General features: G+C 47.7%; 1 protein-coding gene across 1 annotated transcript in view; it reads left to right on the top strand.

The window, feature by feature from the left end:
- The first annotated feature begins 7960 nt into the window (after window positions 1–7960).
- WTIP (WT1 interacting protein) overlaps window positions 7961–16400 on the top strand; it is a 63897-nt gene continuing 55457 nt past the window's right edge. The window contains exon 1 of the mRNA XM_015873986.2: window positions 7961–9425. Coding sequence (XP_015729472.1) covers window positions 7988–9425 — 1438 coding nt within the window. The 5' untranslated portion in view covers window positions 7961–7987. The remainder of the gene's footprint in view (window positions 9426–16400) is intronic.

The following is a 16400-nucleotide window of genomic DNA, read 5'->3' as shown; positions in this document are numbered from 1 at the left end:
CGCTTGTTGGCTTTTTCAGTTGGAGCGCTTGCATCACCGCACGCATGCTTACAGCACCTCCTGTCTTCAGAAAGAGAAAGCACTGGGCTTTTATGTGCTATGCTGTGTCTTATGGCAAAAGTGCAGTGTTTAGGAACCGTATCTTAAGGCCTACTGCATTTGTTGACCTGTTTTAGTAGCTCTCTGTACTATCAGTGCTGATTCTTGGAACACAATAATCTGTCTTTTCTGTCACTGCACTGAAATTTCTTGCTGGCTTTGTGTCAATGAACCAGAACAGCTTCTATTCATAGATAAGTGCTCAGCGGCAGCCTTACAAAGAAGAGAAATTGTGCGGACAGGATTTATTTTGTTGCAGTTTGTAAACTGGCTGCATTTTGAACAAGATGTTAACCATATGGGAGAACGTAAAAACAAAACATGGCACTTCTTAGTTTCTGCATCTGGTTCGGTCTAATAGAAGACCAGGTTCTCATCAGTATCGAGTTGCCAGTGCAGTATAAAACAATAATGCAATGCAATTAATGTTTTCTCTCTACCTTTAGGAAGTAATAGTCACATACAACAGCTTGTGTGAAGGCATAATACTCGAAATCAAACCTTTGAGTTAGTTGCTTCTTGGCCAGCATCTGTGAAGACTGAAAGGTAAAGATGTAAATAAGAAACTGTTTTCAGCACTATAATGGGAAGCTTTTGTAGTTCTCGCTATAAGCAGTTAAGTACTAGAATTTAATGTCTGGCATTTTCCAAGAACAAAGATCAGCATCTTTTAGCTTCACTAAAAATAAAATTATTGGTTTATTAAATAAGTTGTCAAATGGCTTGTTATCTGTCTAATAGGATGTGATTCTTTCTCACTGTGCAGTGACAGAGCTGTATCTAAGCTGCTAGCATATATATTGTGCCAAAGATAGTGATCTTACTGCAGGATGAATTTTAGAGAAGTACTGAAAAACATAAGGTATGTATCATTGTGTGGTTTGCAGCATACAAGGTAATATAGCATTTAACTATACAAGCAATTACAAGTTGACATATAAAAAAAACTCTTTAAGATCCTTCCTGTAAAAATTTCTAAAGTGAATTAATTCTTCAGTATATTTTTTCTGCATACCAGCAGCCTCTGTAAACATGACAGGATGTTCGTATAGTCTTTGTTCTGTTGGGATCTTGTTAAGTTTGGCAATACTGAATGAATCAGTAAAAATGCAGAACGATTCTGTGCTGGAGGAAAACGCCTCTTCAGAACTGGTGAAGTACGAGCACCCGTAATCGGCTCCTGGCCACTGACATTGGAGTGGTGAGAACCTTCCAAACTAAACTTGCTCTTGCAAAAGCGCATTATACATTGTCTAATATATAAATGTATAAGCAAATTATACGTTCAAGCATTTACTAAGCTTTTAGGGTTTTGTTTTTTGAAACAACTAGCTTTTCAACAGACAGTTTGTTAAAGCCCTCACAGCAGTAATATTAATATGGGAGGAAATACAGCTGGAAGACACAACACACAGAAACTGAAATGAATGAAATATTCCCTAGTTCCTTAGCTTTGCAACCTTGATGTGAGCTCTGTCTCCACTAAAGGTTTCGGAGCCAGGCTCATTAAATGAGTACAAATTGCTATTTGCAGTGATACAAATGGCTATTCTGACACACAGCTTTTTCTAGTTGTTTGCTTAGATTGATGCTAATTTCTGTGAGACAAGTAAGCCTTTCTGGCTGGTTTTCACATTAACAATTACTTCTTAACACTTGTATTTTTTATCTGTGTGGTGAATGAGAGCACCATGTATAAAAAGAACAAGAAAACTAATATTTTAGTGTAGTTGATTGCAGCTGTGAGGCTATCTAGTATCTGCTTTGTACGCTATTAGTTCAATATCGTTGTCTACTAGAGCACAGAAGGGAGTATTGACCACTACTGATATACAACAGTTACTATGGATCCGTTAAGTTGTTCTGACTTACGGTGAAGAAGCATGTAACAATTTTCCCATTGTATTATTGTTTTAAAAACCTGTCTGATTCTCAAAGCATGCAGACAATCACTGTCTAAGGGGCAGATGATGACCGTTCAAGTCAGGAGAACTTTTTGGCCGATGATGCGACGGTCTATTAACCAGCCCTTCTCCTGAAAAGCAACTTTAACGTGGAGATACCAGTAAGATGGCTGTAGTAGTGAGGTTTTAGTTTTGCTTTATAAAACTGTTTCATTGTTGAATGGCAGGGAGATGTGCATGATTTCCTAGCTTTTAGACTGTGACAGCTGGCAAGCAGATTGATGTGCCATTTCAGGCTGTGACCTTTACGACAAAGAGCTCTTGCTAGCCATTTGTTAGATTGCAAAAGATAAAATGGGCCTATGTTCAGTGAGTGTATACTGACATTGTGTGTGTCAAGCTTTATCTCCACTGTCACAAAGTTGTAAATCTGCATTTGAAAACTGAACAAACACTGAATTAAGGAAAATAGTCCCCTTCTCTCCACCTTGTTCTGTTTTCTTCCCTGTAAGTGGAGGTATTTTCTTTCTTCTCTTTGCATCCTGTTCTTACAGAAATCTTCAGTTGTGCATATCTACATATCTAAAATGTTGAATTTAGAAGAAAGCAGAAACTACGATGAAGCAATACAGCAAATTTTACACAAGTCAGTCATTTATTTGTTGCTTGCCTGAGATTTCCGGGCTACTCTCTGGAGGAGAACGATGACAGAGCATATGCACATGGACAAAGGGACAGGAGGACACAGCTTTGTGATTTGGGGACTTTGATTCTTCTTGAAGAGGTATAGGATGAAAGAAATAAATGTACTTCTAGGTACAGGTTCACATATTGTATTTACAGTTTATTTTAATAACAGAAAATTGCTGTTTGGTTACTCGTCATTACATTTGTCTTTCTCATCAGCATACTACACTCATGAGAAAAGTGGGACATTTTCAGCATGACTTCCTAAAGAAAAGAAACCTAAGGAATTGCTCCACCAGTCCTCCAACATTTGAAGCTACTTGTACCTCAAATGTACTGTAATTCTGTAATTCTGCAAGTAAGTGGCTGTAGATAGAGGCCCACACAAGTGCTTCTGTGATAGCATTCAGCCTTTAGGTGCAGCACTCACACACCTGCTGGTTGGTCCCTACACAGCTGCTCATGGGTGTTTGCTGTTTTTCATCCATCTAAGTATGGACTGAAGGCAGCAGGAGCATACTGGGAAGGAGGGTGGATATTTAATCTAGAAGCTTGGGAAGCTGCTTGGAGCTGTAGCTGTCCAAGCAGCAAGGAGAGAAGGTTGTATGTTGGTGGATATGTTGTAGAGAAAGTGCTGGAGACAGAAGAGCACTGACAAGTCTGTTGAAGGAAGCAGACAAATGCTATGAGAAAGCTCAAGGTATTGCATGTAGCAGCTTAAAGCTTGGCTAAGTTCTGAAGGCTGCTCTTCTGAAATAGGGTGCCACTACTGCAACAGTGCTGGGAATCTGGAGAAGTTAAAAGCTGGAGAATGCAAAGAATGCAGAAAGCAGACATGTATAAGAGCAGCTTTCATTGGTTCCACAGTTTGTGGAACAACTCCTTACTTCTTGCAAATATGTTGGTTATTTCCATTCAATGAATGTTACGGAAAATACCATGAAAAGTAAATATCATTCATATTCCCAACAAAAGGATGTCCCGTTTCTTCTGAAAAGATCCTTCACATCAGAGCTGAAGTGCACTCTGTTATCAAGGTGGGAGCCCAGTGCTTGTAGCCTGCTGTCTTTCTTGGGCTGGCATAAAAAGTACGGTCAGTCTGGTATTCTTCACCAGCACAGAACAGGATATAGATAGCAGGGCCTATATATGCAGTGTTTCTGGGTGGGACTTTTTAATGAAATGTGTTAATGCAATCTGATCTTTTTTTTATGGATGATGGTTTGCGCTGCTGTAAATAAACCTTTTCACTGTGTCAGTATAAATTTTAAATCTACGTATTTTTTTATATTTTCACTTCTTTGAATATCTTTGAATAAGACTTCAAACATTAAGCAGGTGCCAGCCAACTAAACCATGCATTTCTGCATATGTAGTGGCTGCTATTAAGCTAATGGATTGTGTTTGAATTTCTGGTATTATGTCCTCTGATTGCAGGGCAGTATGACTAAGGCTGTGTGCAGTCTCCCAAGCATGAGCCAATTAAATGCTTTGGCCAGGAATGCCAAAAGCAGAAATATGTGAGAGAAGTGGAAGATGAAGCTATAAATGAAATAAGATACATAGATGGTGTGTTAATCATAAGTACTTAGACATATGTTGTCTGTCTAATGTAGCGCGTTCACAAAGTAGCTGTTGTCAGTAGAACCTTACGGGGTCTGTCCCAAGTTACATTTGTGCAGCATGGTGAATAGCTGCATTTGCAATGAATAAGAAGAATGTAAAAAATGTTAAATAGTGTTTTATTGCAGATTTAGAATGAGAAGTGACCCGTAAACCTGCGGAGTAGTGTTAGTGAAAAATACTTTAAATAGTTGTGGCTGGCAGTCGAAGGTAACCGCTGAGCTCCAATGCCTTCTGTGCACCAGGAGATGGCACCCTAGAATACACTCGGTAATGGTGAGTTTTAAAGGCAGTGATTTGTGAATGAGTATTTAAAAACAAACAGACAACAACAACAAAACCACGCCAGACTGCAGTCCTAAAAGCAAAACAATGCAGCCTTTGTGATGCTTGTACTTTCATTCATATCCTGAAGTAGTGTAAAAATAGCTGCATGGTTTGCTGCTTACAGTGAAATGGCTATCTAGATCTAAAGCATTTTGGAGGGACCTTAATTGACTTGATTTCCAAATGAATCACCCAAATATTAATGCATATTCATATCCAGACTTTATGTTCTGAAATGCTTGTTTATAATTAAATTCACCGCAATACAAATGAACATACAGGACTTGAGCAAGATAAAGCAATATAAAACACAATACAGCCACAACTTAAATGAATACAAAATAAAAACTCCAGATGAAAATATTCCTCTTCATATTTCTGTATGGGTTTCACAAGTATTTCTTTTTAAATCAGGCTTTGAAACAGGGAGGAACAGGAATAATCTGATATTTACCGGGAAACAAATCCATGTTATAAATGGAGATCAGAAAAGTAAACCCAAGTAGCACTAAGCCTTATTTACTTGTGGGTTTCAAAGGGTAGTTTTGTTGTTTTCTTAATGTGGGAGAGAAAGAAGGAAAAGGCAAATAATAATAATAATAATAATCAGGTAGCATCCAGTTCAATACACAGATCTGCTGAGCAGCTTCACATTGATAAATCGGTGAAATGAGAACATTAACTCCCTCCTGTGCTGCACCAGTAAAGACACATACATTGTAAAACATGCTACAGTGCAAGTCAGGCAGATTTTTGCCACGGTCTTAAGGAGGGCCAAAGTTTCACCAGCGAATTCTTAAATGTGCAGATTCCCTGCTTTGTTGCAGCTTGGGGAGACGAATCCCCAGCAGGCCATTAATTTGCCCTGCCTGCTGGCTTGGCCAGGGCTTTGCTGAAGGCACTGGCAATTAGAAGAAACAGGAGTGTGATGCCTGTGAGGCCCAGCCGGCCAATATTCACAGATCAATAACTCCACCTGGCTTTTTTGCTCCCTCTAAATCTTACACAAAGGAGTTTATTTAGCAGAAGCAGCTGGCTTTCCTTCATATCTGATGTGCTGATATAACTTAACAGCAGACACAAGGATTGCCACAATGAATTGCAAAGCTAAGTTCTCCTTAATATTCCACGACAGCTCTTGTGTTCTGGGTTGCACTGGTCTTTTTTGCAATATAAACATTTTATTTCAGGCTGTTAAAATTAAACGCGTTTACTTAAAACAAATTGGGGAGAAAAAACTTGTCAGCATTGTCACACTGTAATTGCCAGTAGTTTTTCCTTTCCTATAGCAGTAAGGAGCACGGTAGGGGCACTTAGTACAGCAACAGCAGCTCTGACTCTGTGTGTCTTGTTTGCACAGCACTGCACATATGGTTCTCTGTGAGAAACACTGCGCTGCTCGAGTGCATTGTGTACCTTGCAAACATATTTATCTCACCCATGTGGGCTACATCTGTGGCTGTAGCACAGATAAGCACTATGTTCATTACGTGTGTGACAGGAGAGGAGCAGGCCAGGCCCAGGGACCGACTGGGCCTTGCTCTGAGGAGTCACTTATCCAATGCAAGCTTTCAACAGTTAATGTGAGTGATTCGTATCATTTGATCCAAACTGCTAAAAAGGGCCGTTTCCTCTGACTCCCCAGCCTCTCTCAGAACCCAGTGTGCTTTCCCATGAGTTAATACCAAGAAAAGCACGTGCTTGAACTGCTGAGGTACCAAAGGCACTGAGGAGCTGCTGCCTGCTGGCAGCATTGCGCTGTGCTGTGCTGTGCTGCCTGGCACAGGCTGCTGGGGCTCAGCACAGAGCAGCCAGGACCGCAGCTTGTGCCCCAGCCTCACAGCTCTGCAGCCCAAATGGCCACTCTGAGTGTTTCCTGTGTGAGCACACGGGCCCTGCACCCTGCTCAGCTAATTGAGAACTGGAAAACAAAAGCTCCTGAAGCAGCGTCCGTCAGCTTATTCTATAGGGCTCTGATGATGTCACGCAGTAAAGGAGTGCCTGGCTCGCAGGTGGGCTGCATTAGCACACATACACCCATATTCCTCCATGTCCCACAGGTCTGCTTTTCAGAACCGGCCCTGCTTACTTCGTTGGCTTTCAGGATCCATTTATTTATCTATTTGCTGCCTGCCGCCCCGCACACACACGCTGCCCATCCATTGCAGCTGGGAGCTTTCTGAGCACACAGTTGCATTCAGTGTTTAATTAGGAACAATAACAGGACGACACGTCCCTGGCACGGGCCGGGCACCTGCAGCGCTGACCCGCGGCCGCTCGGTGCTGAGCTGCAGCGCTGTTCGCTCCTGTGAGCGCTGCACGGAACCGGCGCTGCTGCAGCGCAGCTCGTGCCGCCCCGCCCGGGGTCTCACACAGGTGTGTCCGTCCCGCAGCTGCAGCCGGCGGTACAACGGGCGGTACGGGCGGTACAGCGGGCACGTACCGGGCACATACCGGGTACACGGCAGCACAGCCCGGCGGCCGTCAAAGCGCCGCTCTCTGACGGAGCCCGCCGGGGTTCGGCTCCTCCTGGCGCCGGCACGGGGACAGCCCTCGGTCCGGCTCCACGCCCCAGCTCACTGACAGCCCCGATCCCGGGCGAGCAGCGGCGTTTGCAGCCCCGAGCGGCTCCCGGCTCTCGGCTGGGAAGCTGCCGGCCCCACGGCCGATCCGCGCCGCGGCCGCCCTCTCCCTGACTGACTCGGTGAAAATCATTGTTTGGCTCCGGCATTAACTACATTCCAGCGGGACGCAGCGCCCAGTCTCCTTCCTCGCATTCCTGCCCTACACAAAGGAGTCCCTGCCTCGCCGAGCCCCGCGTTCCGCTCGCCGCCCCGCGAAGCTCCTCCGGAGCGGCCGCCGCCTTCGCCCTCCGCCGCGGGGTGCGGGCCGGGCCGGGTCCCGCTGCGGGGCGGCCGGTCGGGGGCGGCGGGGGCAGGGAACCGCCGAGCGCAAATTCCTCCGCGCGGCGCGCCATTGACTGGACCGAGCAACTTATTTAAGGCTGGAAAGTGACACGGGGGCTCCTCGTCTCCGCTCGCCGCTTTCATCGGGCGGCCCGGCCGTACCGAGCCGTGCGCCGTGGGGATGCCGCCGGGCTGCGCGCCTGCCGCCGCCGGGCCGCTGTGCCGGGACGGAGCCGCGTCCCGCCGATAACGCCGCTGATAACGCCGCCGATGCCCCGCGGGGCCGCGGGAAGGAACTTTTGGGGGTGAATTTTTTATTATTATTATTTTCCCTTTGTCTTTTTTTGTTTGTTTTGTTTCTTGGTTTGTTTTTCGTGCCGCGGACCGTGTTTTCGTAAGGAGCTTCCCGACCCGCTCCGGGCCGCCGGGCACCGGACGAGCATGGAGAAGTACGAGGAGAACATGGCACTGAAGGCCACTAAGTTCATGGAGGACCTGTCCCTCTACGAGCCGTGTCCGGACGCTTCGTACGGCCGGGGAGGCCGCCGGGACCTATCGCTGCACCCCGACCTGGAGGAGACGCAGCGGGTCATCGCCGCCCACATGACGGCGGAGCAGCGGGGCCGGAAGATGAACGGTACCGCCGCGCCGCCGCCGCCCGCCGAAGCGTTCCCCGCCGCCACCCCCTGCGGCAAAGCCGCCCCGCTCCGCGCCGCCAACGGGCGCCCCTCAGCCGAGCCGCCGTGCTGCGAGGAGGGGCTGTGCACCCGCTCCGAGGTGGCGCTGCCCTGCTACAGCGGCTTCCCCGACAAGGGCAAGCGCTACTCGGCCGAGGGCTACCGCTACGCCGCGGGCAGCGCCTACGAGAGCGGCTACGTGGCCAAGGGCGGCGGGCGGGCTCCCGGCGGCTCGGACGCCAAGTTCGGCAGCGCCAGCCCCCGGGCCAGCCTGGCCGCCCCCCCGGGCCCGGGACCCGGCGTGGAGCACGGCAAGTTCTCCAGTCCGCGCTCCAGTCTGGGCGGTGCGGCCGCGCTGCCCTACGAGAAGTTCTCCAGCCCCCGCTCCAGCCTGGTGGTGCCCGGCCAGGAGAAGTACGGCAGCCCCCGCGGCAGCCTGGTGCAGTACGACGGGGCCGCGCTCAGCCCTCGCTCCAGCTATGCCAGCACGGCCAGCGACACCAGCAAACACTCCAGCCCCCGCGCCAGCCTCACCAGCTACGACGGCGGCAGCAAACCCAGCAGCAACCGCACCAGCGGCATCAGCATGGGCTACGACCAGCGGCACGCCAGCCCCCGCTCCAGCACGGCCAGCCAGTACTCGTGCACCACCAGCCCGCGCTCCAGCTACTCGGACTCCAGGTACGGGCCGCCGGGTGGCGCCGAGCTGGACGGGGCGGCGTCCGCCGGGCTCGTCGTGGCCAGTCCCCGCTCCAGCCTCTGCAGCCCCGAGGGTCGCGGCGCGCCGGGCGCCGCCGTGGTCAGTCCCCGCTCCAGCATCTCCAGCCAGAGCTCGCGGAGCTCCCGCGGCTCCATGAGCGCCTACCCCGAGCTGCAGCTGCCGTCGCCCCGCTCGTCGCTGCTGGGGCCCGGCCCGCACGAGGACTGCGCCGCTCCCGAGCTCGGGGACGTGTACCGCAAGGTCCGCGCTCAGTCTCCGCCGCGGCACGACCCGCAGCACCCGGCGGCCGCCGGGCCCGACGCCGCGCCCCCCTACGCCTACAGCCCCAGCAAGGGATCCGCTGCGGCGAACAAGTTCAAGCTGCCGTACCAGGTGACGCCGTGCCGGGACAGCGGCCCCAGCCAGGCCGAGAGGCGGCTGGAGGCGTTGACGCTGGAGCTGGAGAAGGAGCTGGAGATGCACATGAAGAAGGAATACTTCGGTGAGTGACGCCGTTGGGGCAGGGTGCGCGGCCCGGGGAAGGTGGATCGAGGTGGTGAAGGTGTGTGGGACCTGCAAGCAGCTGAAGGCTTTGGGGTTAGAAAAGGATGCGCGATGCCCAGGGCTGCTCTAGACCTGTTGAAACCTCTGGTTATTGCAGGAGAAAAACAGCTTGCAACAAGTGCTGACTTTCTTACCAGTGTTTGCACCTTACTTCATAACTGATGCTTTGTCTCTGTTCTGTGTAGCTCGTCGGGGTCTGTGATGCTTTCCCTTCCAGGGGCTGATAGGAGACTTGTCTGAGACATTATAGAAACTGCGTTGTTGGAGTTCACAGTGATTTATGTTTTTGTCTTTGTCAGTAAGGCTCAGTGTCCCCGGGGTTGTGGCGTTTGTGATCTTACTTTCAAGCTGTGTACTATGTTCTAATGCTTGTGGACAGCTTGACTGTTAAGGCCATTTTCAGTGTCTCATTCAGTGATGTCCTAGGCCACGGTGCTCCTGGGAACCCCAATGTTGTCACAGCCCCTTGTGGCCTTGCAGGACCCGCACTGTGTTGAGTCGGGCAGGGGCTGGTATCACCCGTGGGGTGTGGGAGGGAGGGAGGATGGAAGAGACCTTGTCTTTGCTGAGGCTGTCAGCCTGTTGGCTATCTCCTTGACGTCTTTGTTCTTTATAGAACACAAAGCACATGAACGTGCTTTGTAGTCGCACCAAAGTTCAGATAGATCTCCTTTGTCTTTTATTTTGTACTGGGTGGGAAAGGCCAGAATGTCTTTGGAAGATAATCCTGGAGTGTGCAAGTAGTGCCCTGCTCCTCTGAGGTGCAGGGGACTGATGAGCTGGGTGGGCTTGGGAACCCCTGGCAGTGGGTGGCTTGTCCTCTTCTTGCTGTGCGGATGAGGGCTCTGCATGGAGGAGCATGTGGGAGAGAAGGGACAGTGATGCCCAGGCAGATGAGGGGCTTAGGATGAGCCAGATCCCAGCTGTGACCCTGTGTGTCAGGGCTGTGGAGTCTGTGGCCTTCTGAGGCAACCTCTGGGCCTTTCTGCCCTGGCTGGGTGGAAAGGAGGAGACTTTCTGTTGGTGTGCAGTCTGACCCATAGAGGCATTGCTTGGGACAGAGACATACATTATTTTGGTCCTTGACTTAAATGCTGAAGATTCAAGCTGCTTTCAGTGTAACAGTGTCCCCTAAGCAAAAGAGAGAAAGTACAGGACTTAGTGTGGTGCTTGTTGTGAGACACACCTGGGCTGATCAGATGAGGTAGCTGAGCGAGCAGTGCCCTCTCCTGCATGGAAAACCTTTTAGTGTCGGGCACTTGGTACAATGTTCAGGTGATTGCTGGAACATCACCAGCTGAGGCTGATAACAGGTCAGGTGTGAGTATCTGCAGGAGCAGGATTGCAGAGCAGGGTAGTTAACGTGCTAAGAAATGTTACCTTCAAAATAACATCAGTGTCCAGAGCCGAGAGCTAAAATATGCTTAGGGTAAGAAATGTAACTTAGAGCTATCTTGACCCTCTGAGAGGATTCTCCTGTGGCCAGAAGAGCTGGGTGTGATCAGGGGCTCCAGGAGCAGCCTCAGGAATGGGTGTTGCAGATGGTTCTTTCTTATTTAGAAGAGCTTAACCGTTGTGTCAGTATTTGCATGTGTAGGAATGGGTTGCAACAAGCCCTAAGCTCTGGCAGATGTGTCCTGTGCCAGGTCAGAAGGCAGTTTGCCTTTATGTCTAGGGAACGTAAATGCCAGTTGCCCCATGTATTTGTTGTGGTGGCAGAGAGAAGCACTACTGTGTCTTGTACCCTCAAAGCAGATGAAAGTCAGAAAACATGGTTACTGTAAAAGAAGGATCATTTCTAAGTCATCCAGGTTTTAACAAGTCCTGTCGGGTCTTGGTCTTGTGTTTCTGCTTCTCTCATAGGGCTGAATGCTGAGCTTGGGCTGAATGAGCATGTGAGGGGCAAATCTGGTATGACTGCAGGCTGATTTGTCAGAAACAGGGAGAAAAGAACCAGGGAGGGAAAAGTCCACTTACTGACAGATCTGTTGATATAAATAATCCACTCAGATGTATTGGAGAAGGTCTTAGTAAAAAGAAGGCAGCAAAAAGTGTTGATTTGCATTGTGGTTCATGCATACTTGTATCTGACACACTCTAAAGGCAATTGCAGAGTGTCCTGTGGTACCTATGGACAAAATAAACGTTAAGCCAATTGTCTAACAACAGATGGCTTAATACTCCTTAATTGGATGAGCTCCATTGCCCTCTGAGTAAGCGTTCATATGGTGACTATAATTTTTCTGTGTTCTCTGCATTTTCCCCATCTCCAGGAAAGGAAACAGTAATCCCTATTTTGTCCATACAGTAATGGACAAAAATCTGCTAATCTGTGTGGTACTGCTGTCTTCATGCCACTTTGTTTTTGTCCACATATGACTTTGAAGATGTAAACAGTGAGTTCTTTGAGGTCGAGTGATTAACTAGTTCTATTAGGAGAAAGAATACTCTGTATTTGTACTGCTTGTGGGTCAGTCTGAGTGTTACGCTAACTCTGCCTATACTGGCAGTCTTGCTCCATTTCAGATGGAGCCCATGGTATGGGGCAGATAATAAATGATCAAGCTCTTGTTGCTGCCCCTGATCTTTCCCTTTTCTTGAATGAGATGGGCAAGGCAGCAGTTCTAGATCAGGTGCCTGCACCAGGTTAGAATGTAAAAGTGTCAATAGTGAGACCTAAAGAGAAGGGACAGGGCCTAGTCCTTTGGTAATGCTGCTCTGAAGGTGCTGCCCCAATGGGCTGGTTCTGACCTTGGGGGCTGCCTTCCACCTAGAGAGGATGGACAAGAATTACCTTGGAGCCCTGCAGGCACTCAGGACCTGCAGAAGTGCACTCGTGTGACTGGAGCATGTACAGGGGCTGAGCACTGGAGAGGCCTTGGTGGATCTAGCAGACCCAGCAGACTGGGGGACTGGCAGCTGCTCTGAGCAGTGCTTGTGGCTTTGCTGCTTTTACTTCTCCATCTTCCCCTTTCTTCCTGCAGCCTTCTGTTCATCTGTACAGTGATGGAAGATGTCATTCCACAGTTGTTTTAATCTGTCTGAAAGTAGCAGTGCTGCAAAAAGTGCCTTGTGCCTGCCCTACTCCTGCTTGCACAGCTGAGAGGCAGCACCTTGCCACTCCCAAGTGCTCCTGCCAGCACACTGCAGCCACATGTGCTCGCTGATCTTAGAGAAGTGAAACTGAAGCAGCAAAAAAGGAAGAAATAAAGGAACATGCATGGTATCAGCAAGCTTTATTATTAGCTTATTTAGGGGGGCTGTGTTCAACAGCCTGCAAAGGTTCAAGTCCTGTCAAGACGGTGGTACCTGGGGCTGTGGCATGGCATTGCTTGGAGGTGCTTTCAGGCTGGCAGTAGGGGTCCTGCTCACTTGGAAGCTGAAATAGCCTCCATCTCTTAACAAAATTAGCAGCTGTTCTAATAATCATTCGATATATGTTTGGTTTTGGTTGTGTTTTTAAGTGTTTTTTCCCTGTGCCTGCGTAGATCCTGTCTCTGGAAGTGGATTTTGCATCACACTCTACACTGGTGTGGGTATTTCTGTTTTGACTCGTTATCTCTTTCTGTTAACCTCACTATGCTGTTTTAGCTTACCCTCAGTCTAGGCTAGTTTGTAGCTGCACAGTGAGGCAGAGGAGCACAAGGAGGTGGCCAGATGCATCGTATCTCTTCCAACTGGAGTATTTCACATCATCTGAACCTTTATTTCTTGCATATCTTTAACATTACACTTATGTATTCCAGAAAACTTTTAAGAAAAGGCCTATGACTCATTAAGGAGGGGGGAGGGGGGGAGAGAAAGACTGGAAAAAACCAACAGCACAGCTTAGCCCAGACACTCATTTAATACTCAACTGAGAACTACTGCACCTATAAAATATGTAGAGACTTACCCTGGGTGACTGAAGAGTAAGGATTTATTGCTAATGACACCTGTTTCCAAATTTGTGATCCTGGAAAAGTTCCTCTGAGCAGGTTTTGCACAAAGGTTTGAAGGCAGTTGGTTTAAATCTGTGGTGTGAATGCTCTGACAGATTCAGCTCAGCTGTGTTGGTCAGCGTGGCCGTGAGTCCTGGCTGTCTTCACCACTGAGATGGGGGCAACAATGGCAACTACTGTGTGACTTGAAAGGAAAGAACATCATGGAACTGATGTGGTTGTTGTAGGAAAGGCTTTGGCTCCTGCCTGAAATCCTGGGTGAGTGGGCTGTGAGGTGCTGAGTGGAAGTTCTGGCTTGTTTATCTAAGCACATGGCTTAGAGAACTCCTCTGTGTGTGATGTGTGCACTCTACACTCGGCAGTGATCACCTCCTCCAAGGGAAGTGTGGGGAGAGAAGTGTTTAAATGTAAAGAATAATAATATGTATTGTCACAGAATAGCCAAGGAAGGGTTTTAGTGAACAATGATGAGGCATTTAGTACGCTACTAAAAGTTGCGCCTCAGTAGATACCATTGTTCTTCTATCAGTTTGGCCTAACAAGGTATGTTTCAACTCAAAGCATATTTAGTCTTTGTGAGGAGTAGACAGCTATTGTGGAAGAACTGCTGGGGACTCTCAGATATTTGGTTAATTGGTGAACAGTTTGACTTACAATGCCACAGAACTTCTGGAAAGTGAAAACAAGATGTTTTCTCCCTTTTAATGTGGCCACTTAGAATTTTTTTTTAAGTTAAAATAAAGAGAAAAGAAAAGCCATTCCTAAATGCAGTTTGACAGTTGTGCAGATTTAGATGCTTTTGCATTGCTCCAGCTCGCTTGGATCATATTTCTTGTGGTCCATGGGGACATGGAGACCTTGTGGCCTCTCCCAGGCGTGGGAAATACATTTCATTCTGGCGGTCATTGCATAAACCTTTCTCCTGTGCTGCAGCCGTGTTCCAGAGCGCGTACTTTGCAGGGAACTGGGTTCCCATGAGTAAAGCTCCTGAGGTGGAAGGTCACTGGTGCTTCTGCTCTTTCTCCATCTCCCTGAATGTTACCTCTGTATCGGTGGTCCCAATTCACAGAGTTGCAAGAAGCACTGAGTCAGGCCAGTACTGAACGTAGGTTGGTGGCAGGGTCATGGTGATGTGCTGTCAGACTTGAAACGCAGAGCTAGGAAACTGTTTGTATAATGCCCAAATCGAATTGCAGGTCACCTGAGGTGTGTTTTTGTGTGCAGATCCCGTGTGTGGCCCTTGAGTTTGCATTGCAGTGCGTGTGTGGGGAGGGATTTTGGAGGGGATAAGTATGATTTCTTTTCTAAAAAAAGTATTTACTGATTTAAGTGTAATTGTGTGCTGACCATTACACTCAGGTATAGCTGGGGGGAAACTAGGAAATGCTCAGAGTCAAAGGAAGAGTTTTAATTAGTGGCTAATACTGCTGTAGCTTTTGTCATGTGAAATTTCTCTGTAATTGGTTTGTTGCCCATTTTTAATCAAAGCCACGTTTCTCAGATCAAAACACTCAATGGAAAACAGAACTGTACAACAATCAAGTGTATTGGAGTCCAGATTTTGATCTGGTTTGAAAAATAAGCAAGTAATTTTCTCAAGTGTAGGTCAGTAGCTGGTGTTCTTAGAAAGCATGTTGGCTTGTTCTACCTGTTCCGGGCTGGAGCAGGCTTGGGCCTCTGTGCTGCAGCGCTGGAAAGCAGTGGAGGTTCATGTCAAGTGATGGTGCTTGCTGTGGTTGCAAACTGCTGTGGATCAGCACAGAGATCAGTGGTTTAACTTTGGGGGGAAAAAATGGTACTTTAATACATCTGATTTTCTTTAGTGCTATTGTGTAATGTAGGACAAACCCCCATGGACAGCGTAGGTTGGTGCTGCCTGTCTGCATGTGAAATGATGCACAGAACAAGTCCTGATGAGTGACAGAACAGGGACTCTAAGCATCCTTGTGCCTTCAGCCCAGTTGTCCTGTGTCAGCTGCTGGGGTGGATGAGAGTTTTTAGCAGAACATCACACCTCCCATTTTCCTATGTGTACATTTTTATTGCACCCAGTCATCCTGAATGTTAATTTGAATCTTGCACCAGCTGTGTATTTTGGTAGATGGTCTATGAAGCGCTGACAGGTTTTCAGTGGCACTTGAGGGGGTTGTAGATTTACTGTGAACATTTGAAACTACATGGAAGTAATACTAAATGTAAACTTTACAATGACACTTGAACTCTATGAAAAGGTTAAAAATTAACAATTAAATGTTTAATAGAAAAATAGATGTCACATCTATCGCCCTGCCAGCAATTGACAGGGATCCTGCATGGAATTTCACTTAACAGAGCATGCTCTGCTCTCAAAATCAACAGTTTTACAAGTTACCAAGTTTTTATTTAAAAAAACGTAATGCTTATCTTAATGCTAGAAGGCTGTGTCTGACCTGGATCTGACAGCTTGGAGTCATCTCTCGTTGTTCTTAGTTACACCATGGAGGTCCACAGAATAAGTAAATCCTTATCTGTTTTACCTTTTCTGTCCTGAAAAAGTATCTTTTTTCCTGAAAAAGTATCTTGTCCAATGGACAACAAGATTCTGGAAGTTACGATGTAAATAAAGATGATCAGCTAGAATGACATGAAAGAGGTCTTTGATACTGTCTCTTTAAGTCCTGCTGACCTCTTTTGGCTTGTAGAACATTGGCTACAGGCACAGGATTCTGAACTGCTCTGTGCACTTTAAGGAGTTGGATTTATTGAAGAAGGATGCAAGCCCTAAGAAAGCTGGAGGCTGTATCCTGAAGTTGAGTGACAGCAGCTCCTCCAGGTGTTGGTGTATGGGCAGTTGGAAAGTTAATTAATCCTTCTCCTTTGTCCACCTGTGATCCCTGTTGCTCCACACCCTTTCCATGCTTCCTTGGCTGAAGTTTTGCCCATGTATCTTACGAAAACACAAGGATTCTTTTAGCAGAGCTCCAGTGGATGGA

The sequence above is a fragment of the Coturnix japonica genome, chromosome 11, assembly GCF_001577835.2.
Source record: "Coturnix japonica isolate 7356 chromosome 11, Coturnix japonica 2.1, whole genome shotgun sequence".
Taxonomy (NCBI): Eukaryota; Metazoa; Chordata; class Aves; order Galliformes; family Phasianidae; genus Coturnix; species Coturnix japonica.
Note: the sequence above shows the minus strand (reverse complement) of the source record. Positions and strands in the feature narration are given on the sequence as shown.